This window comes from Sebastes umbrosus, chromosome 10 (assembly GCF_015220745.1).
Source record: "Sebastes umbrosus isolate fSebUmb1 chromosome 10, fSebUmb1.pri, whole genome shotgun sequence".
Taxonomy (NCBI): Eukaryota; Metazoa; Chordata; class Actinopteri; order Perciformes; family Sebastidae; genus Sebastes; species Sebastes umbrosus.
In genome coordinates, this window is record NC_051278.1 from 19,025,505 (window position 1) to 19,050,393 (window position 24,889).

The window sequence follows — 24,889 nt, forward strand, 5'->3', positions numbered from 1 at the left end:
ATATATCCGTTTAAATGTACGCTATATTTAGAATATTTTCACCGCTTTATCTTGCCGTCAGACGGCCCTTTTCCGACGGGGAACTGAAATGAAAGTGAAACTTATCTATGCTCTCTCCAAAGCCAGCAGGCTCAGGTGACAAAAACAGTATACAATAGATACGTTTAACTTTCAGTTCAGTTCACCATCGGTAAATATTCTAAATATAGCGTACACCTAAACGGATATTGTTTTTTTTAAGTGGCTAAAGTACATTTTTATGTGGCTCCCGTCACTCTGCTTTGCTCTGGTGTCGGTGCTCCTTTGTTTCTCGATGCTGGGGGCACACCGACCGCCATCTACTCTAAGAAATGCACCTACTATGGATAAGTTCCTCATACAACCCCACTTCAAACTATCCCTTTAATACAGATCTGAGATTAGTTTCAATCTTCTCATCTAACTTTCCGCAAGAAAGCGAATACCAGTATGCATATTTTCCAAAACATCAAACTCCTCTTTAACATTTGTAACCCTAGTATCCATGTTTTTAGAGGGTAGTTAAGTTCTGACTGACTGTGTAAGAGACATGAGACAGTGACTAATTCAATCATTCACATGTATATATTTGAAAGCTATATGTAGAAAAATAGACTTTAAAGAGTCCTCTGTTTTATATACAGCTATCTTGTATGGCTTTACCATAATGGCATGCAGGAAAAAACTAAGACAAGCCTGAAGATTTAACTACCTGAGTCATTTTCTCTATTCCTCTCGGTGAGACTGGGGAGTAAAGGAAATTATTCAGATCTATGCACGAACAGGATGAAAAATCAACAAGGGATCCAGATCCACTTCACGCCTTATTGGAAAAGCGCTTTTTAAGACATTCTATATATTTCTATATATATATATACATTTATATGTCTCATCATATTCACAGTGTAAGGGTGATGAGCGTGAGGAGAGAGCCGAGATCTGCGGGAAACAGGAGGCAGGAGGGTTTTGGTGCAGTGTGTGTGAAGCGAATGCAGAGATGACAGAGAATAAGAGGTGAGTATAGGCCTGGGAGGATATTAGATGTTGTAGATGGACGCCAGGAAAAGTTAAGCCCTTGGCTGAGAGAGGCCATTTATATGGATTGGGGCATGAATTTGACACCACTACTGCTGTCACCAGCCTCTCTCTCTAGTGCTCTTCCTTCATCACCGTCTCCCAGACAGGTTGACTATCAACGTCTCCTCCTCATCAAATACACATCACACACGGCTTTAAATCACAGATGCCCTGGAAGAGATAGCAACTAGGACATTGAGTGGTGGCACCGCATCCTCCGCAAACACCCTCCATCCAAACCTCGGCTACGCTGAAATTGAGGAAAATCAACCTCTGCGGGCTTTTGGATCACGCTTTGTTTCATAAAAGAGAAATCTGCAAAGAAGAGTCTCCCTGGATGAAAACAGAACGTCCCCACAAAAAAAATAAATCAATGCAAGCGACAGAATCCTTTAGGCTTTTGTTTTCCACTCCAGCATCTGATATTGACCCGGCTACTTTTGTAATCTGCATCATTTGACATAATGTCCCAACGGGATAAAACCGTCCTCCACTTCTCCCTCCTCTCCCTTATATTCCACTTCAAACAAGCATAAACTTCCTTCTCATTTATTCTGTTTTTTTTTTACAAATACATAAGTCTACATTTTGCATTCAAAGAGTAATTAATACATTGCAAGCCTTTATCGTTTGTTTTCCTCGCAGACAGCTGTTAAGCTTGAAAAAGAAGAGAGAGAGAGAGAGAGAGAGTTGGGTGGTGCCTTCTTTTACCCTTCAAGTCAAAGTCTTTGGCCGCCGAAGCATTTTCTGAGCTGATAAGAAGGTTCCTCTCTCACAAGAAATGGATTTTTCATTCTTCAACTCTCCATCTTGAGCAATAGGAAATTACTTCTTAAAGCCCGTTAGTGTGGCGCACTACAGCACGGTCGAAATCAGCTACATCACAGCCGTGCTTAGCTACTTCCCGCACTCGCCCCCAGATATGAAATCAATCACCTGAGGGTAAAACTTGACTCGTGTCAAGACAGAAATGAGGGTTTGCACAATCAATGGAAGGACTAGAAATGGTGCAAACAATGCGTGAGAAATATAATGCATAGATCAGTGTGTGCTATGTCATCCAGTGAATACGCTCGTCTTGTTATATATCATCATTCAATATGTACATTCAAATAAACGCCCAAAACAATGAAGATTGCATTGTATGCTTCCCTTGGCTCCTTTGCAGCAGTCGTGTGAGTCTGATATACTGAGCGTGTATATAACAAACCTCTGCAGACTAACTGACATATCAGTGATTTGTTCTGGGTTTGAGGTGTAATGTAATGGCTGATGGATGGTTCCCACGCTTCCAGATCAACTTCTGTGGTTCTCTCTTCATGCCATCATCGCTAAAACCATCACCGTCATTACCTGTATTATCACCACAGGCTTGTAATTCCAACAAAAAGTATCCAAAAAAAATCATATGTATCATGCATAACAAGTTACATCTCAAAAGTATTTTTTCCATGGCGATCAAGGGTTGGTTACACGCTCCCATACTTCCTGTCTCACTGTGTCCTCTACCTGGAGTTACTCGTCTCTGCCAGCCTGTTGTTCATGATACCGAGTGCGCCAACTCCCCCAGAGAAACCATTATGGCGTGAGCTGCCGCAGACTGTCCTGGGATACCCGTTGGCCGACTCGGATAGCTGCTTCTGCATGATGGCCAGAGACACCTTGTTAGAGGCAGCCAGGTCTTTCATAGAGATCATCTCCCCTGATAGTCTGCGTCCCTCGGTATCACTATCACAAGGTCCATCTGAGTCGGGCGGATAGCCGAGCCGACCCTGGCGACCCTTGGCTTTGGAGCCCGGGCGGATGGCGTTGCGTCTGCCCAGGAGGACGCCGGGCTTATTGCAGCGCTGGCAAAACAAGCAACTCATTTTCTCCAGAATCCAGTTGAGCACCTGCTTGATGACGATAGAGATGACGTTGAAGAGCGAGTAGATGCAGCACACTCCCATTAGCATGAAGAGGAAGTTGGCCACCCTGTAGAGGCTCTGGTATTCGTAAGCCGCGCCCTGGCTGCTGACAAAATCCCCAAATCCGATGGTGCTGAAGGTGACGAAGCAGAAGTAGAGCGAGTCTAAGTAAGCCCAGCCCTCCACGGGGGTGTACATGGCTGACGCACAGCAGGAGATGGTGATGGCTGACAGGCCGAGGATCAGCATCACGTGGTACACGGAGGGTTTCCAGCCGGGGAGGGAGTAGGCTGAGAAATCGTGGCGAATGCCCGGCGGGAGGATACCACTGTTCCTGATTCGCCGCTCCCTCACGGCCTTCATCACCACGGCCAGCAGAGTGATGATGCGCTCCAGGAAGAGGTTAAAGAAGAGGATGGTGGCGGCACAGCCCAGAAGCCCGTAAAAGATCAGGAACACCTTGCCTGCGACTGTCACAGGCGTTGTCATCCCAAAACCTGCAGAGACAGAGGAGATATATCAGACAGTTAATCCCCTGACTGAGGCTAAAAAAACACATTTTCACCTACAAGATGACTTCAGAGTCCTCAAAAGAAATCATATCTATATGATTCTGAGATGAGGAAAGTGATGCCTGAGAGCAAAGCAAATCCAAAAGGGGTTTGTGAGGGGATTGAGTGAAGAAAACACTGGATTATGATTTGTGTTGCTGCTGATACAAGACTGTAAGCGTTCTCTGAAAGTATATGATAAGTCATAGCAATGCACAGAGAGGACGATTAAAAAGTGACTATGGGATAATTAAAAAAAAACAATGTTTTGCATTGCAAATGAAGTTGCATGTTGTGCAGTAAGAGAGAATAATGGAAAATGGGCTGTATTATTAGCAGTAAACCAAAACAAAACAAATGTTTGGCATCTGAAAGGAACTCTATGTATATGATTAAAAAGAAGAGGAATGCCATCTTTTATTAAATGCATAAATGTGCCCAATGTTATCATCATTTATTCAGGAAATTAAAAAACAAGGACATAGGGGTTATATTGTGAGGAGGAGGATGCCAGGAATAAGCTTAGGTAAGCCTTCTGAATATTTTCTCTCTTTCGGCTGTGTGGTCTGGCTTCCTGCTATCTTCTGATTTCTCAGTCAATTAGACTGAGTGTTCAAGCTGAGGACGGGGTTATGAGAGGAGAGGATGTTTATGAATTCTGCTGCATGTTGAAGGAGCACTTCTCGATCTCGAGGAGCGTCACAGGTGCAGCTACAGTGCGGCTCTGATATTAACATTAGCTGATGAGTGTCTTGGTATTTGAGCACAATATTGTTTCCTCTATAAGATCAAATCATCTTATAAATACTTTTTAGCACCCAGGCTGCCACTTTTACTTAATAAGAGGTGTAATGATAATTAAGAAAAGATAATTTAGCTAAATATTTGATGGAAAGAAAATTCGTATATATTTTATAGCAGTGGTTCCCAGCCTTTATTGCTTGCGACGCCTTGAAATGATATCTACTTTCAACCCCTCATTACAGGTTATGGCCATAATGGGGACATTTGCTGTGAGCAGTTCAACCAAAGAGTGACTTTTCCGACTTGGACTGTTTCAACAGAAAGGTTTTTAGATGCCTGGATAGATGAAAGTATCCAGTATTTCACAAGAGTCTGCAGCCATGCTATCAGCTCTGTGCTCTGTGCTCTAATTAGGCACAGTGGTACTTACTTTGAGCTAAACGCTAACAGCAGGTAGTACAGAATAATGTCTACAATGTTCACCATCTTAGCTTTGTGTGATTGCATATTAACATTTGCTAAATTAAACACAAAGTAAAGCTGAGGCTGATGGGAATGTCATTAGTTTGGCAGGTATTTAGCAAACCCCCGGGAAGAGCGCCGGGCTTTGAAGCAAATTTTCCGTATAGTGGCCAAACGGTGAAATCACAACTTCCGTGTCCGTCATGTGATGCCATTGGGCCCAAAAATACTTTTTCCCATAGACTTACGTTGGGAAAGAGACGTCTGCAAATCAGAAAATGCAAATCAACTTTCCAGTATGAACACTTGAATAGTCCTTTAAATTGTTAGGTCCTAAAAGTTGTAAAATAAACTAATAGCTGAATCCAGAGTCAGTTCATGTGAATGCGCCCCAGACCGAAGGCTGGGAGGTGGGGTTAAAGGAAAACGCTACTACGTCTGCTCTATGGGCCCAATGGATGCGGAAGATCGCCTGATGATCCGGGTACTCTATCACTCGGTAGTCGAGCCATTGTGGCTTCATGCGCAACAGAGCAACGCTCATAGGAATGAACGGGAGCCCGCCTCCAACGCTGTATCCAGTTCTTTTTATACATCTATGGTATTTAGTCATAAAGTATTTGACAAATTAAAATTTGACCTCATGACACTAGATGAAAAGTCAGACGATGTATCAATTTGTTCTATTCACCCTGAAGAGGACATGAATGCCTGGACCAAATTTCATGACAATCCATCCAATACGTGATGAGACATTTTACTCAAAAACCACAAATGTAAACCTCATGGAGGTGCTGGAGGGAAGGTCAGGGAGGTCACCAGAGTAAGTAGGATTCTTCTTCTCTGGGGAGCATGAATGTCTCTACAAACCATCCAATAGTTGTCGAGCTATTTCAGTCTGGACCAGAGGGGTGGATTGGTCAATATAGCCGTTGCTAGAGCCATGCTGCTAAAAGGCACAAGCTACAGTCACAAAAAATATACGCAATTATGTGCAACATACTATTGTTCTCTGTTATTAGGGGTGTAATGCTACATCAATCTGGATCAATAAATCAATTCAATGATCAACGATCCAATATCATTGATGCAAAGTGTAAACATCGTCTGTGTCTCCATTTCCGACCTCCTTCCTACAGAGCCAAGTAATAAAATTGTCATAGTTTAGTTGCTTTTTGTGAGTTTATATAAATGTAGCTGATTATGTTAAATAGGCATATATCGTCTCATATTGATCGCAGGCCCCTGAACTGAATCGAATCAAAATCGTCTCATGGCAGACTTTGTGATATCAGCAAATATTGTATCGTTGTCCAAATAATCAATACAATTTTGTATCGTGGTGAAATTTGTGATTTACACATCTATCTGTTATTCCTTTCATAATCTTGTGACCCGTCAGATTTCTTCTTGGAGCCATATCATTGGGAAGCACTGGTTTATGGCATAACTGATTTTATCAGAACAAAATATCAATGTGTATTCTAAAAAAACATCCAATGTGTAGAAAACAGGAGACCTGTTGCATATGTTCTTCGCCGGCTTCATTTTTCTTGTGCAAATGTTCTGCTCTTATATGTGTATACATTATATGGTTATTTGTGTGCTCACACACACACACACACACACACACACACACACACTACTCATACTTCAATCCCAGGGCCAATGCGAGCACACACACTTGAACGCACACACACAGGGTCATTCCCCTTATCCACAGAACAGCAGATGGTATATTTGTCAACAAATAAAAATCGTGCTGAAAGATCAACCGGTTCACTTCCAGGCCAAAGTTAATAGATTTTTCCATCACGGCCATCCTCCATTTCAGTCATCTCGGAGCATTAGGGCAGCGCTTTTCCCCCCTTTTTTCACCAACCCGTCCATAACCATCCTTGTCAGGTAATAAATGACATCAATATCCAGACAATACTTCATTTATGATTCACAAAATGGCTTTTTTGACCTTATCTCTCGTCCTGAAAAACCACTCTCCTGTGGGTTTGCTGTTGACACGCCGGGTCATTTAGATCAACACTGATTGATACCGATTGTTTCGACAAGAGGGAATATCAACCCCACATGTCCACACATGTACACACACTTTACGGCCTTACGCACACACACAGATAGACTTGTGAAGGCTGTATACATCACAACAGACAGTGAATTATCTGGTTTTGTCAAAGATAAAAGTTCAGTCTAGGACAGAGAGGGACAGGGAGGTGAAGGGCAGTGATTATATAAATTAAGCCCTTCGGTGGAATCCTATTTCAGTGTTTCATGGTTAATTAATTAGCAGACCAAGTCTGTTTAACCCAACTGAATAACAGGGAAAACAGATTACATCTTCTCAGCGCGCACGGAGACGGTCTTCCGCACCGTCTCTCATTACCAAGTAAATTACCTAAGAGAGGGAAAGGCACCAGGCATCGATTCAGTGTAGCATTTCAGAGCCATTACTCCAGACTACTGTGTCAAGAGGCATTAGGGAAAACAGAACAATAATAGAAAGCAAAGGACATGGCAAGCTAAAACCAAACACTGCGTGACTTTCACTCACAAAGTCTTTAAAACTCTTAATTGTAAGGAAGTCTCCAGTCCAGACCAATGATCCCGACCTCAGTGAACACTTTAATCTTTCCACTGTGTCCGAGCCGAGATGAGTCATTTAATTCAGCAGAACTTGATACGGCAGGAAATCATATGTGTGCTAATCCAATTAAATCAGAGCCCAGAGAGAATATTTATTCATTAACATTAAATACAGTATGCTCAGAATGAAGTTATGCTCTAATGGCTAATGGTGCCTGCACACATAATCACACACTAGAGCTTCAGCCAAAAGGAACGTGATGGAAATAGTGCTATTAGTATCCATTAATTACAACTTGACAGGTTTAAGAGATGAAGAAGAAGATGCTCTAATGGTTATCAGACTGTAGGGGGATGAAACGAATAGATTGTTACTAAACTGTGGTGATTTCAGGGATAAAGGTCAGCTGTTATCGGCAGCGGTCAGGTTTAAATCACATGTACTCAGGCGAGCTGACACAGTTTAGACTGAGCAGCTCTCATTACAGTCCAATGGCAGATTACAATGACCCATTAAGTTGTGTAATAAAGTTGGGACCTAAACAAATAGCACAAATCACTGGGAGTGTTGCTAATAGAAGTATTGATGGACTCTGCATTTCGTTGACCACTCGCCTCCACACAGTAATCAATCACCAGATTTTACACCAAAGAGTGACGAACCTGTACAAAACGTACAACACTCAGCAGGTCTGTCATTATCTGAAGAGTCCGCAGCACAAAGGAGTTAACAGCAGCTATTAAATCTAAACCTATAAAGTGCACTGTTGAAGCTCTCCTCGGCTGGCAGTGACATTTTCAGCTGGCAAGATATATTGAATTGTTCTATTTTATGGCAGTCTGTGTATGAAAACAATAAGGCAGTATAGCTTATTTCACAATAAGCATATAAACATCACAACAGAGTTATCCTGACGGGCCATTTCCATAATAAGGCTGGCAATATTCTATGTTTTTGTTGTTGTCAACAAATCTCATTAAAAGAGAAATTTCCCTCGGGAGTTGGTGGAGACCAAAAACAGAGCTAAAAGAGGGTGAATATTGGACTTATGTTTGCCGGGTGGCCAGAGACATGACTCCAATTAAATTATAATGTTGCTCTGTGTCTGCTGGATGTTTAAATAAGCAACCGTTTGCTAGTAAGTTCACCATATCAACTAAAAATAGGTCAGTGTTGTGTTTACAGTTTTTTTCTGCTCCCCCCAAGAAATATCTGTCACAAATTGTTTAATCTTTTAAAAAATGTAAATTAGGGCTGGGCGATATGGCCAAAACCTTCTATCCCGATATAGATGATTTCATATCTCGATAACGATATATATATCACAATATACTAGTTTGTGGTAATTCAATAAATAAACACTCTATACGAAATAAACAAATGGTGAAGCCAAATTTTGTATACTCCTGTGTTATTTAATACTTGACAAATGAAAAGTATTTTCTCATTTTAAGAACTTGAGTGTAAAATTAACATAATTGAAATTATAATTAAATTATATAATAATAATGTATAACCTAAATTATGTGTTTATTTAGATTTTATAATTTAATTATAATTTTTATAATAATTTTAGAGAATAAATAAATCAATATGGGCTAGGCTATATCGTGATAGAAACAATATATAGAAAAATTATACGGTAGACATTTTTACATTGTTTCAACAATATATATTGTCATATTGCCCAGCCCTAAGCTAACAAAATCCCAACACAGCAGGACACTGTAGTTTTTAGCAAATGTTACTTAAACATGAGCAAAAAAAAATTGTTTGTGACATCTTTCTGCCGCAGATTTGGTGCGTAGTGTGAGTATTTAGGGCAGCAGGACAGTGTATATGGGACTGACTCAAAATAAACATGTTCATCTTAATGAAGGAACATGTCACTCATTGATAACAATACAGATTTATGGCACAGAGGCTAAACAGACAACACTCGTTATTTGGATAAATTTGTTGTTGGTTTTGATCTTTACATTTGATTTGTTGACAATGAGAAAAATATAGAATATTACCAGACTTATCCTTTAAAATGGCAGTTTATGCACATCATTTCTAAAAGAAAACATTTGTGAGCAGTCAAACTGGCAAATAGGAAATATTATTTAATCGTCACTGAAAGAAAAATAAAGATGAGTGAATCTATTTAATAGTTGTGGAGTTATAGCCGTTTTCAAAGAGTTCACCTTGAATGTGGCAAAGCCGAATTGATACCTTTTCCAAAACAAACCATCCTAAAAAAGATATATTGATTCACTTTCCTGGAAAATAGCCTCACAAGGCCAACTATCATAAAGTCGAGTGCATTTCAGTCTCATGTTAGACTTAGAAGTCTGCTTTTAGTGCGAGTGAGTTCAGCTGATAATTGAGGGAATATAAGGACAGTCAGGACTAATCTAGAAGAACACAATGCAGGAGAAATATACAGGAGAGCCGGTTCAAATGGGCCAAAGCTCCTAATGGATGCCCACATGAGAATAAAGGGAAACTAAAAGCACTCAGTCATGTTTCCGTCTTTGAATGAAGGACATGTGTTGTACATTCACCTGTCTCTTTGAGCAGTATTGAATCTGAAGGTCACTGTGTGTCATTGAGGACAACATCCCGCCCACACAGCTCCCAGAGGGCCCCGAAACGAGCCCATAGACTCATTATGTGACTGTTTTGAAAACGAAAACTCGAATCTGGGCCTCCTATTGCCTCCCCATGTCCCCAATTAATGAGGTTTAAAAGCTCCCAGTCAAACCAACAGTGTCCCACTAGTGGGAATACTCTTAAATTGGCCTGATAGGAGCGGCAGCTGAAAACGCCACGTCCCTCTGATGACTGTGTTTCTGTGACGAACAGGAAATGATTTGTCATGGGGCTGGCGTGGCGGGGGTCTGCGGAGAGAGGACAGAGGACTCAGGAAGCAGCAACATGGCCAGACCTGACACATCATCACCACGCCTGTGCTGAGGAGCCGCCAGGATTACTGGCAGACTGGATAATAATAGGAACATTCACACTGTGCAGCCGGTTTTAGAATAGGTCGCATACATCATTGAGATGCAGCTATATTGTTGTGTCTGTGTAATGCATGCACAAGGCCATAGGAATATCAATAAAAAACCTATGCAATAATAGATTAATGGGACCATGAAACAAAACAACGTGGCTTTGAATTTCACAGCATAGGCGATACGTTAATGGTATGTCTGTTCTGCATGTCAAAGGATTGATAATGAGTGTTTTGTGTTACACACAGCTGTGCAATAATTAGAAACAATGGACTGAGGTGACATAGTCCTTAAAGCGAGTCAGTAAATTGCAAGAGTAACAGCTCAGACGTGTTGTTAGAAGTAACAACACCAGCAGATGTTCAGTAAAACGCAGCCTAATGTACCTTCTTTTTCTGATTTCGTGATTCGTTTGGCTCCTCCGTAACTGAATCAAGTCGAGTGTTTTAGTCTAGTGTTTTAAATTGCATCTCGGTGCTTAATTCGCTGGCAAACAGAGCCAGGTGGATTGATGACTCCGCCGCTGTGTATTGATTTATTGTCAAAAAAAAATAGGCTGCATTGTCTTTGGATCTGCTCCAACATTTATTATTTTTTTTCTTCTTCTTTTTTTTCGATCTGTTTTTCATCTCCGCAGAATTGAAACAGAACTGGAAACACTCCAACATGCATGGAGTCCACTATTGTGCAGTTTTTACAGACAGGAGAGTCCAATTAGTAAAATTAAAATTCACGTGGCTCCGTTGTCCATCCGCAAACGGCAACACAGATTTTGTCCTGAGGAGTCCTTCTCTCATCAGATTAATAGCTTCTCCCTGAATGAACTAAAGGCTGAATGTCCTTGTGTTTCCTATTATCTTGTTCTGTATGCAGAGTCAATGTTTGAGTAAAAGCTCAGCTTCATAAAGCCCTCTTGCATTATTCCCAAAAGGTAAACACACCTGTCCAGGTGGAGCTTTTGACACACTATCACCCTCAGATCAGACCAGCAGATTTGGTGCTCGTACAGTATCATGGTAACACTACATTAAATGGACTGTACATGAGTCTTCAGATTTTTGCCGTCACGTGAAAACAGTCAGCAGGAAATGAGCCTCAGCAGATACTCAATTCAATGGTTTTTCATTACTGATACTGTGAGAGCACAAGTCCCTGAAATTTAAGGCTCAGCAAGAACCTGATTGCGGACTGCTAAGTTCGTGACAGCTGCAATAATGATACCGGATCACACATAGATGAACCACAGCAAGCTGCCTGCAGAGAAATGAAAAGGCAATGATCTGTTGCTCACAATTAAATTATGTTTTACTTTCTATTAACTGAATGTTCCCACTAGGAGTCTGTGCCAGAGGCTGTCTGCCTGGAGGTAGCTGAATCAGATGTGGATGCTGGCATGACGACAAAATTATATGCAATTTCAACACTTTCAGCTGCGTGTGAGGGTGTTTTCCAGGGATCGTCATTGTTTCATAATCAAAATTTATGCCAAATGAATGAGTCCAAGTGTTAGAGAAGTAGGTCTGCTACTTGAATGATTTAAAATTCTTGTGCTGGCGGCCGATCTGCACGGTGGCCGGCGTGGATTCACTGAGATTTCACACAAATAAAAGAAAGGATCAACTGTGCTGTTTCCCCTAATCCAAACAGATTGCTGTGTGAAAAAATCCAACTCGAGCAGCTCGCCCTGTATCTAGTTTCCAATTTCCAACAAGCTCTAGTGTTTGAATCGCCTGTCATATCTCTGGAAGGCAGATGTGTAAAACGCAATGGCCGTGACTCCCACTAGTATGCCGCCCGTGATCTATCTCGAGCTCCACACGGATGACGTAGTGCCCTGTCAGTGTTTTCATCTTGTAATCTAATCATGACGATCAACCATCTTGCTCATTCAAGGTCATGCTCAAAAAGTCTCTCGTGAGTCACACTGTTACGGCTCAAAGGAACGTGATTGTATCAGGCGTGAGAGGATTCATCTCAAATCTGAAACTATTTTGCGGCGAATGCTACTTCAGCATGCTGTTTGAATTCATAGGCCACTGAAAGATACAATAGTGCAGCATGTCCTCCTGTGCCTCTCTGCTCTCGCACAAGCAGCCCCTCCTTCTCACAAAGAGACAGATGGACGGCTGCCAATTCATGCTGTTCGCCAACTTGCTGTTAGCTTATTAACATTGAAAACTATTTATATACATGACCCCAAGATGCAGATAAATGCTCTGCTGGTGCAGAAGTGGAATCTGCTGGCTTTCTGCAAAACATGGCGACACAAAAGGTTGCCGACCGATACAAAAGTTTCAAGACTTTTCTGCTTATGGGGAAAGTTTAAACTCTCATAGCTGCGAGTCAGCATTGACGTCAGCGCCGGTGCAAATTGGGTTGTGTAAGAAACTGATGATAATCAAAATATTAACACCCAAATTTAACATGGCTTTTGAAATTAGTCCTGATAGGAAGCAGGTCACAGGACTGCAGAGTGCAAAGAGCACACAAAGTTGATTCTCTCTTTGTCTTGGCCCGGTGCAAAGAGCAGAATCAGTGAAATGCTAATCTCTTTTGAGGAGGAGGAAGAGGAGGAGGAGGAGGAGGAGGAAGCCCAGAGAATCTGCTGTGTCCTCTAAAATGATCTCGGGATCACTTGGCCATGATGATTTGAGTCTGTGAGTTACTGTACGTAGCCGAATGCGTGCCTTAGCAAGTCAGGGCAGATTTATGACCCACTGTGACACAGCGCAGAGGTGTGTACGGCCATCCTGTACAGCAGCAGTTAAGTAAGATGGGGATTTATTGGAGCCAGTGCTTCTCAGCAGGTTTGCCCTACACACATACACACACACATTTCCACTCCACATCAGGAAGCACCCGGCGAGGAGATGAACTGGGAGAGGGGAAGACATGAGGGGGATAAAATGTTTTTCAAGCAGCTGTGTGTTATAAAATATTTTCATTTCTCTGACTTGTCATTTATTCATGTTTGAATTAATTAATTATTCATCCATTTACCAGTTTGCTTCCATTTTGTCAACACCAAGGCACGCACCGCATGTTTGATCATTTTTCTTTTTCCAGGGAGGCAATGTTGGTCATTTGGTCAGTCAGTCCACCACTTTGTTCCACTTTGATATCTCAAGAACTATTGGATGGATTACCATTTTGTGCAAATATACGAGGTTCCTAGATGATCTATCCTAATGACTTTGGTGAATGACTTTGAAAACGACTGCCTATTGCAGCCAAAAACAAGGCTGGTGAGAGCAGTGACAGTGAACCAAAATAGTTAAAGGGGCTAAATGCGAGATTGGGAGCATTTCTATTGCTTCTGCACAGCTCTCAACATGGCTCGCAGCTAACGGTGCAAACAGTGCTTAATGAGCAAACAGCGGCAACACTGCTGATAGAGCCGACACCGGAGGGTGGGTGCTACGCTTACACAACGGCGCCGCCAGTCGGGACGAGTCGGCAACCTCCGGGTCTGAAAAGTGAAGCCAATGCGGAAGTGCCTTAAACTTGCATTCTTTCTAATAGCCAGCAGGGGGCGACTCCTCTGGTTGCAAAAAGAAGTCTTGATTTATTACCTCAGTAAACATTGTAAACATGAGTTTATGGTCTCAATCGCTAGTTTCAAGTCTTCTTCAATACAGCGTGATGTTCATTTAGTAAATTATGGTCCCATTTAGAGTCAAATAGACCGAGAGTATGATTTAGGGCGTGACTACCTTGTGATTGATAGGTCACTACCACGGCGTTGCCCGGTCTGGGAGTTGTCCGTGTTTTTGTCTTACAACTTTAACCCTTTCACCCTAAAATGCCAAACTCAAGGCTTAAGAACGGCAGGGTGACTACATCCACTTCTTATACACAGTCTATGGTCAGGACGGCGTTATCAGCTGTAACTGCCATATGAGAGCAGTGCAGAGTGGAGGCCGTGAGCTAGCCAGTGGAGCATGCTCACATGCACGAACATGCACTCTGATTACAACACAAACAGACAACTTTATTCTCTGCTCAGGCAGACATTACTCCTCTACATCTTTACATAGCAAATAGTTGTTTGCTGCTAAATGAATGCTCTGGATGTCGTATAGAGCACCTTTAAGTTGTGGGTCGTAAACTTATATGAGCTCAAGGATGCTGAGATGCAGAGTCTGTGTGGGTTTGTCATTACGGTTGACACCTTTCACATTATGTTTGACTATGTTAATCTAAAATTATTGATTGGTGCAGATTTAAGGCGCAGCATCTTGATTCATTTCTTCTGGAATGCAGCAGTGGTGCAGTTTGGCTCCACTTCCTCATTGGGGACATCAATTTTTTGTGCTGAGCGTCTGGACTGCACACAATCCAAAGAGACCCCCAGTCAGTGCCTTTCATGTGACTGAAGGCCCTCCGTTTTCCATTTTTAACAGTGACATTTCCTCTGAGTCTGTGGTTTCACAGAGCGGCCCGGGAGATCTAAAGAGAAGAGAGGGGGGAGGGGGAGGAAAGACGGCAGCGGCGACGCGGTAAAGAACAGAGAGTCCTGCTGACCAACTTCAAATGGTTCTGTAAAATGAACTGTAAAGTGATCTTCATCTCATTATGCAACGTACTGCTTATGTGATATATGAGCAGACTCTATTTTGTAACACGATTGCAATGTTGTACCACAGGAACACACTGTAGAAGGAGATCAAAATGATTGAGTGGATGAGTGAGTGCAGAGGAGCACAGTAGTTAGATCTGAGCTATAGAGTCAACAGTGTCTGGGACAGTCTAGCAGCAGCAGTGCTGAAGTGACAGACAGGCGGTAAGACGAAACATCGCTGTGCATCGGTGAATCTGCTTTTCACAGATTGCAAACCTTTCCCACCCACCTCCTGTAAGCGCACGCATGACATACACCGACAGTAACAGCAACACAGATGGTTTTGTCCCGGCGAGGCAGCACCGAGCGGTTAATCTTAATATGAACACGACATCAAAGCAAAAACACACAGCCAGGAATCCACGGAGTATATCATGTGACATTTCATACTGCTTAAATGCCAAACACACGCTCTGCAAGTCTGACATTGTCTCGAAACCTCAGAGACTTGAGAATTACATGGCGCAGTACAGTACGGAGAAAAGATTTGGTTTGCAGTTTCATCCCAGATACATGAACTCTGGTCAGACAAGCGTGTAATAGACGCACAGGCCTCACAAGTGCTCCTCAATGGGACTCTGCTGCCAGATCAGCACTTTTTAAAATTGGCACAAGAAGCTGTGGAAGATAACACTACATTAAACCATTAGGCCTGTTTGTTTACCAACACTGCATAACGAGGGAGGACATGGGTAATTATAATTTTTCAAAATCGTTCCTCCTGATCATGACACAACACGCTTGTTTTTTTTCAGAATTATAATTTCTTCATCGCAGCACACTCGCTTTAGGAACTGACTATAATGTCAGAATGCATCTCGAATAATTACTTTTTATCACAGCAAATCGATGCTTTTTACGTTGAGAGTACAAGATCCTTATTTTGTAATAAGGAGAATACAAAACCTGACAAACAATTACATGCATGCCCTCTCTGGCCTTCTGTAGGGGAAGTCAGATCTATTGTTTACTAACAGGACTCTGTAGTCTGATCATGTAACATCTGTAGTCAGACAGTGTATGGTATTGAGCTTCACTAAATGTGGCAGGATGGTCCATCTACACTGTGATGTGTGAGCTATAAAATTAAATCAAATTTTCCACTTAAAGTTGATATCCCAACCACAGCTGGACCAATTCTGCAAAGTTATGCATTTTGGCACCGTGTCTTGGCTTTTACAGCAAAATGTTAAATGATTGTCTCATATTTCAAACTCAAAAGTGCTATTTCTGACACTACTAGCCCAGATTTGGCTAAATTTGAAGGGAAGTTACACTCTCGCACTGTGTTCTGAGGGAGGATATAAACCGTACAAATATTAGCTTGATGAGGTTGCCATGGTCAAATATCAACCTATTGTCTGACTAGTATTTGAGTCCATTTATTACAGAACTGACTGGACAAATACAGCTGTAGGAAGTGTACACAACACCTGTACAAAGAGCCCTGCTATAAAACTAAGTTTATGATGTTAATAATGTTCATACTTTATAATGTGTCAAAGGAAAGTTGGTTAAAGTTACTGTGAGGAACTTTTAACTGGTAATGAAACAGTCTCAATTAAATACTGATGCCTCTATATGACCTACATAAGCAAACGAGTCCATCAGCGAGAATATAGGCTATATAGTTATTCTTAATGACTGCCATCGGGTCGCCCGAGAAATCAGACGAAACGATTTACGGCATGCAGGTTCATTATAAAACTCCTTCAGCCCAGACTCCAGCGGGGCCTCCGGCAGCCACCAGCCCGCCACAGATAGACCCAGAGCGGCTCCTCCTCCAGCCAGGAGCAGAGCTTCACCTCGCTGCTCGGTCGGTCCCCGCTGGGAGCCAACGTCGAGGCTACCACGCTGCTGGACGCATTGCTATTGCTGGGCCCGCTGGAGGGAAAGGACGCACGGTAGAACCAAAACCAGGACTAAGCTGGGCAGACGTTCAGACCCTGCTGCAGTAAAATGAGAGGTTTTCTAAAGGCACTCTGATGCTCGCAAACACTACTGCTTTTGTTCATAGGGACCGCCAAAATCAACACAAAATGAAGTTCCTCGCAGTAACTTTAAAGCAGTATTAAAGCTTCAGTAGGCAACAATTTTTTTGGCATCATTGGGCAAAAATTCCATAATAACCTCTCAACATATTGTAATTCAAGTGTTCTGAGAGAAAACTAGACTTCTGCACCTTCTCATGGCTCTGTTTTCAGGCTTTAAAATCTAGCCCGTGACGGAAGACTTTGACCAATCACAGGCCACTTCAGAGAGAGAGCATTCCTAATGGCTGTGCTCCGGTCATGTGAGCGGTGCTTGGTATTCCCCAAGAGATCTCAACACGGCTGCCGGTCACAAACTTTCTCATTTTACAGCTAAACCATACAAGATGATTCTGAAAAGCTGTAAAAATTCACATAATATCATCGTATAAAGTTGATATGGCTAACTCATTAGCCAATAGTTGCTGATTTACAAATCCAGCAGACATGGAGCTACATTAGCATTTATTCAGAATCCCATTTTCGGGTGACCCGACGAATTCAAGCCCAATATTCCCTCTCCTTTTAGCTCTGTTTTGGTCTCCATCAACTCCTGAGGGAAATATCTGTCTCTTTAGCTGGTAAATGTTCCACTATGTTCCCCAGCTAGTCACTTACTTTGTGTGTCTGCCGTTTGGTTCACTGTCACCGCTCTGTTTTCAGCAACACAGTTCCCTACCTACCCAGCAGCAAAGTAAAGTTGTGGACTGTAGAGTTGAGGGGGAAATGCAGATTTAGGTGATAATTCCCTGTGGGTTAGGGCACTACGAGCAACTCCTTTCACACTACACATAGTCATTTGGTCCATTGTTAATACAGAAATATTGATTGGTGCAGTTTTAAGCTTTTGAGGGCTGTTTCCAATGCAATCTGATGCAACATTAAAAACTGCAACCTAGAAAATACCATAGAGTTGCTCTAACACCTCTTTTAGTGTCAATATACTGTAAACTGCGCATGGCAGTACAAGTTAAAGCCATTAGCCTAATGAGGCTACTTTGATTAAAATATCAACCTGGGCTCAGCGCTTTGTGAAGAGTCGATGCCTGTCCCAGTGTATCCTGGGGGCAGAGCGCCTTGTCATCTTGCTGCAGCACAGCTCTGTGCAGCCAGGGTTTATCGTCTCTTAACTCCTCTGACATTTACCCTCATTTCGCAAGTTGCGGACCGCATGGAGGTTAAATCAGGCCTCATTTAAAGGACAAACTGCATGAGGGTTTGTATGCTGCTGTTTGCTAAACTGTCCTATTTTGCCTTGTCTGCCTTCTGCGACTTCTGTGAGTGGGTGGTTATGAGTGTGATGGAGCCAGAAGCTGTAGTGGCTGCCAGGGGCAAAGAGAGGCAGGATGGAGTCTATCCCCAGGAATAAATAGCCCTGCATATTATAACTGCTGAACTGCCCTAACTGGCTTGTCCTGCTCAATCTCCACAAGTTAAAAGTCTCAGATCAGACAGCCATCACTAAGTACACTTGATCCGCAGACAAGTATTCCCCCATGTGTGCACTTCAAAACTGACAAAGTATTTCTCCAAAATGTTACCGTAGCAACTTATAATGAGACCTACAGACCCACAAACGGCTACAGAGAACTGTCCTAATTGGCAGTTGGCAGCTATCAATCAGCCCTGAGGGTTATAAATAGCTTTCCTATTAATAGAAGTTCTGAGCAGACTCTTGTGCCCTCTTTATTCAGCATGCAAACAGTAAAGCTGTGTCTGAAAAATGTAGGGCAGAACAACAACTCATCCAACAAGAGTTGGATGTAGACAAAAACAAACTCTTCGACGCTTTAACAGGATGAGAGTCTACAGACACGCTAGCGGCACTTTGAGGCTGTACTCAGCTGTGCTTTGAGCTAGACGCTAACGTCAACATGGTAACATGCTCCCAAAGACAATGCTGACATGTTGACATTTATCCGTGGTATGTATTACAGGAGCTGGATACATGGACTCAAAGATGGCGCCCACTCACTTGTATGGAAATTGATTGGCAAGCACAAAAGCCAAAGAAGTTTTCTAGCTTCTGGGTTTGCTTCTGTATTGTGCGGCCCACACTGCACGAGTGTGGCACAGCCAGGCTGATGAGAATGTCATTAGTTCTGCAGGTATTTTGGTCATAAATCAAAGTATTGGACATTTAATTAAAATTTTGTTCCAAAATTTATGGTAATCCATCATCACCAATAGTTGTTGGAACATTTCAAATGTCAACCTGCTGGTGACGCTATAGAGCAAAAGTCAGAGAAAAGTCAGTACAATTCATCCTCTGGTCATGATGGACTCCTGCACTAAATGTTACGGCAATACATCCAATAGTTGCTGAGATATTTCACTCTATAGACCAAAGTGGTGGACCGACTGGCCGACCAACCAACAGATTGACACTGCCATCCGTAGAGCCATGCCACTAGTATGGCTAAAAAGTTGAGATTGAAAGCTCATTCTGTGACCTCGAAAAACATCTGAGAACTTTCTACGTCAACTTTTAAGCCAACATGGACAATAAATCCTTAGAGTGCTGAGAAAAAATGGAAAATTAAACAATTTCATGACAACTGGGCAACTTCATTTGCTGAGGAAGATCCTGTGAAATGATGGAAAGCTCCAGAGCAGCTACTAGTAGATATTGTAATGAGATGGTTTTTGCCTTAAAAATGTGCTTAAGATGAAAAGAATTTGAGAAAAATGCCCCAAATATATTAGTTCCATTTGTTTAGACTTGGCATTAACATGCGTCCTGAGTGATCGGATCAAGTGGACAGCTTTAAGTATGTCTTTTCACACCTGGCATTACAATGCTTCTCGACATGCGTCTTGAGTGACCACTTGTGATCGGATCTTACTTCGGCTAATACAGCAGACGTTGTGACGTAATATTACATGAAAATCAGTAGTAATGTCCTACATATTCATGAATTTGTGTACATTTTATTAACATAAAAATACAAGTTAAGATCGAGCGAGCGTGCGGACAAACAGGTGTCAGCTCTCTGCAAAGCACCGGAACAAAAACACCGACACATCTCCAACAGTATGATAATAATGCACTTTGCGTGCCTAGTCTGATAGTCTGTAGATATGTAGCCTATGGATAAGATATATTTAAATAAAATACAGTTTGTATCGGCTGAATACAGTAGAGCACAGAGGCCGTTTCCATGCAGCGAGGCAGACGAGAGCTCACGTCTGCCTGTTTATTCACATGAGGAGCGCAGAGACCAACCGGATCCCAGCGGGACGTCAGTTGAGTAGGCGGTCCTTCAGTGTGGCCCAGGACACATTGGCGTACATACTGCTAAACGAATGTGGCCATATGTGGCCCAGATCACCTCTGAATGTGGTCTGAGCGACTGGATCTCATAGCGTTCCTCAATGCTTCTTGAGTGCGTTCACACCTGTACTTAGAGATGTCCACTTGTGATCGGATCGCTCAGGACACATGTTAATACCACGTCTGAAACAGGGCTTTATACTTTAGAAGGAAGATGCAATACTTGTTGTGTTCCCTGTAGCATTCGCTGAAATTAAGAAACAACACACTAGGTGCAGCACTAATGGACCGTTGAAAAACTCCTGGTAAACAAGCGCCTCGAGTGACCACGGCTTCACTTTCATTCTTCAAAGTGATATTATTGAGGCACATCATGCTGATTTGAAGCGTCTGCCACAGCTCAGAGTCAGAGGTTGGAAGTGTTTGGGAGGAGTGTGTCTAGAGTGCACAGGGGGATGCCACTCTTGAGTTGCACGGGGAGGCCCCCAATTCCCTTTTATATCAGTGGCTCACAAGCATACAGAAAAAGTAGCACACAAGCCGAAGGGGGGCGGCGGCGGCGGAGATCAAAGCGAGATGGAAATCTAGACAAGAAATCCATGCAAGCGCATGCAAAAGACAAACAGTGTAGAGAGGCATCAACCTTTTCTCCCCTTTTCCCCGCAAGCAGCTGAGTCAGTTTATATGATCTTGCTTGTCGGGGAAAGACTGCGCTGCTGCATGACAACTGGAGCACAAAGGATTTCAGCCTGCCACAGACATGTATACAAACACAGCTGCTGTGGTTCCCCCCTGTGTACTGGGTAAGCTGAGTACACGGGCTGCCTGAGCGCTCTGCGTTTTGTGTGTCTGGGCGTAGGAGGTGGAGGAGCCAGGAAAGCTTCTTCATGACAGGTCTACAGTAAATAAAGTTCTGACAGGTTTTCCTGCTCATGTGGATCCAATTCTCCCTGTGCACCCATGCACAGCCATCAGTTTTCCTTATCGCCCTCCTCGCCACAGTTTTCAATTAATAGGAGGCGCCGGAGGTATCGCAGTGTACACATTTGTGTGTGTTTGTGTGTTGAGGGCAAGGTCAGAGATAGACGGCAGCTGTCAGCTCAAACGACTACCTGGAGAGTGTCTTCGTTTGCTTGCTCACCCGTTCACACACACTCACTCACTCACACTCACACTGTATGCTGTGGCTCCTCATAGCCACCAGCGAGGACGGGGCCAAAGGGGTCGGCGGGCCATCGGAGCCATCAGGCATGCAGTGCACCACGCCGTTGGGCCCTCGGGGTGCCCTGCGAGGGCCACTTGCTCTTTTCTGACCTATCGCACGAGTAAATGTTAAATGAGGGGGAGCAGACGGGGCTTCTCATTGACATTCCTGTTGGTTTGAATGGAAATGTGGCGAAAAATAAACAAGACTGCACCCATGGGTGCTGTCCTATAGCCAGGGATGAGTGTGTCGTTCCCTGGCAAGGCGAGTCAGATGTCGCCCCCGGTTGCCAAAGTGGCCCTCACAGCCAAAAATGTAACACATGACTGGAAAAAAACAAAAAAAAAAATGTTAATCTGTTATTCTGTATGTAAGCCAGTGGAAAGAAAGCAGCCTACAGGGATGGAAGCTCCAATCCTTTTCATATCCAGACTGCACAGTAATGATATCATTATTAAATTAAGCAACTTATTTTTAGTCTTGAATGTGTTTTTTTCAGGGTCCCAAATTTGATCAGTATTTAGACCCTGCTTAAAAAAGATCCAATACATAATGGTGCATTTATATTGTATTTGTGAGGCTTCATGTGGGCTTGACTACATATGGTTTTTGCATGCTTTTTCAACAAGCATTTATAGAGGATACCATACATGGCTGCAACCAAATGGACAGCACAAAAAGATCAGGGGAAAAATCAGTGCACCCACCTATAGTCGACACCACAGTTTCAACAAAAGAAAAAGAAAGAAAGAAAGAAGGAAAGCAGCCTACAGGGGATGGCAACTCCAATCCTTTTCATATCCAGACTGCACAGTAATGAGATCATTATTAAATCAACCAACTTATTTTGTCTTGAATGTGGCTTTATCAGGGCAAAGGTCCCAAATTTGATCAGTATTTAGACCTGCTTAAAAAAGATCCTACACTTATTGTCATAATGGTGTTATAGCTGAATTTATATTGTATTTGTGAGGCTTCATGCATGCTTTTCAACAAGTATCTAGAGGACCAAATGGACAGCAAAGGGTCAGGCTTTATCAGGGTCCCAAATTTGATCAGTACTTAGACCCTGCTTAAAAAAGATCCAATACTTATTGTCATAATGGTGCATTTATATTGTATTTGTGAGGCTTCATGCATGCTTTTCAACAAGTATATTAGAGTACACCATACATGCATACTGCAACCAAATGGACAACACAAAAAAAGGTCAAAAAGGGAAAACCAGTGCACCCACCTATAGTCGACACCACAGTTCCAACAAAATAAAAAGCCCCTGTAAAATCCCATCGTGGCCTCAGCGCGTCCGCCCGGATCCCGGCGGCGATGGCAGCCTCGTACTCCCGCAGGAAGGAGTTGAGGTCCCGCAGGCTGATGTTGAAGGTCTCGCTGAAGTTTCGCAGCGTCCCGTGCCAGCGGCCGTGAGCCCGCAGCTCCGACGGCCTCTCGATGGCCGAGAAGACCGCAGCGCCGCACAGCAGGTAGAGCACGATGAGCGCGGCGAGCAGCGCGAAGCGGCCGTTGTCCTCGTTGAGGTGCAGCGAGCGGCAGCCGTCCAGTCGATGGCCTGGAGGAGGCATCATCATCCAAATTTCAGCACCACGGACAGCGACAAGCTCCACATCGGAGACGGCATTCACTCACTCACTCACTCGTCTGCTGCAGGTGTTGTCCTCTGGAAGTCACTGCACTTCTTCTTCTTCTTCCACTACAGGCAACATATCCACCACCACGTTGTCCCATTGTATAGTTGTTGTGTGTGAAGTGCTTTTTTTTTTTTTAATCTAAAAAGGCAGAAAAACGCACCACTTGTGGATCTGGAGAGAGAGTTCATAAGAAAAAGCGCACTGTCTCATGATGGGTACATTTTCTTTGTGCCAATGCAGTTGGTGTGAAGTGAAGTGGACTGCAGCTTCAAAAATCCATTGCTTGTTTGTGTAAATGCAAGCAAGCAAGCAGTAGTAGTATCCTCTTCTGGGTCCTCTGCACCAAAATGTTCCCATGCAACAAAAAAACGACGCTCGAGATTCTACAAGTTATAGAGATTTATGTGCTGCAGGAAAAGAGAAAAAAAGCATCCTGCTCTCAGATAAAGTCATCTATCCTCCTCCGCAGGCTCGCTTTGTTTGTCTGGAGAAGTGTGCAGCTTTGTGGATGTTATAGTGGCACATTATGGTGAGATCACTCCTCGCTACAAATCGGAGACTATACAGCATCCCAGTGCCACTGTAGAAGAAGGAGATTAGATGAGAGGTTGAGGGAAAGCAGCAGTGTCTCCGTGCGTCCTTGTTGAGGTAGTCCTTTAGATAACAGTGGATTTACATTGCAGCCTTGAGTGCAGCCCTGTTGCCTAGTGTGCCATGCGCACTGAGGATACTCCACTCACTATACTCTACTGTCTGCACCGTGCATGGGCACTAATGCAGAAACAAAGATGCACTCCTGAACTATAAGCCGCTTAAAAAGTTTGTAAAAATCTTCAACACTGGAGCCAAAGGACCATTATAAGAAAAAAATCCCACATTCATATTGTTGTGTGTGAAGTGCTTCTTTTTTTTGTATCTGAAAGGCAGAAAAACGCACCACTTGTGGATCTGTGGAGAGAGCTGCTCATGATGATGAGGTACATTTTCCTCTCTCTAACACACAGTTTGTGCCAATGCAGTTGGTGTGAAGTGAAGTGGACTGCAGCTTCAAAAATCCATCGCTTGTGTAAATGCAAGCATGCAGCAGCAGCAGCAGTAGTAGTATCCTTTTCTGGGTCCCCTGCACCAAAATGTTCCCATGCAAAAAAAACAAAAAACACGCACAATGATGCTCGTTAAGTTAGAGATTTATATGCTGCAGGAAAAAAACAAAAAACATCCTGCTCTCAGATAAAGTCATCTATATCCTCCTCTGCAGGCTGGCTTTGTTTGTCTGGAGAAGTGTGCAGCTTTGTGGCATAGTGGCACATTATGGTGAGATTATTCCACGCTACAAATCAGAGACTATACAGCATCCCACCACAAGCCAATGTAGAAGATTAGATGAGATGTTGAAGGAAAGCAGTGTCTCCGTGCGTCCTTGTTGAGGTAGTCCTTTAGATAACAGTGGATTTACATTGCAGCCTTGAGTGCAGCCCTGTTGCCTAGTGTGCCATGCGCACTGAGGATACTCCACTCACTATACTCTACTGTCTGCACTGTGCATGGGCACAAATGCAGCAAACAAAATCACATCAAAACGTCATGCAGCAGAAGACTTTTACACAAATAAAACTCTTTCCAGGAACTTTCTTTGACATTTTGATGCACCATTTTGATTTTTGGAGCATATTAAATGTATTAGGAGTGTTTTTTTTTTTCTTTTTTACATAAGTTGTACACATCTTTTTAAAAAAAAAACATTTCTAGGACAA

The 24,889-nt window shown here is 42.9% G+C and overlaps 1 protein-coding gene across 1 annotated transcript; it reads right to left on the bottom strand.

Moving 5' to 3' along the window:
- Positions 1-358: 358 nt before the first annotated feature.
- On the bottom strand, positions 359-24,647 carry kcnk12 (potassium channel, subfamily K, member 12). The gene is made up of 2 exons (XM_037781388.1): positions 22,727-24,647; positions 359-3,499 (listed from the first exon to the last, which is right to left on the bottom strand). The coding sequence occupies exons 1-2, from the start codon at positions 23,073-23,075 to the stop codon at positions 2,601-2,603; spliced, it is 1,248 nt and encodes a 415-aa protein (XP_037637316.1). The 5' UTR covers positions 23,076-24,647; the 3' UTR covers positions 359-2,600.
- Between the last annotated feature and the right edge of the window lie 242 nt (positions 24,648-24,889).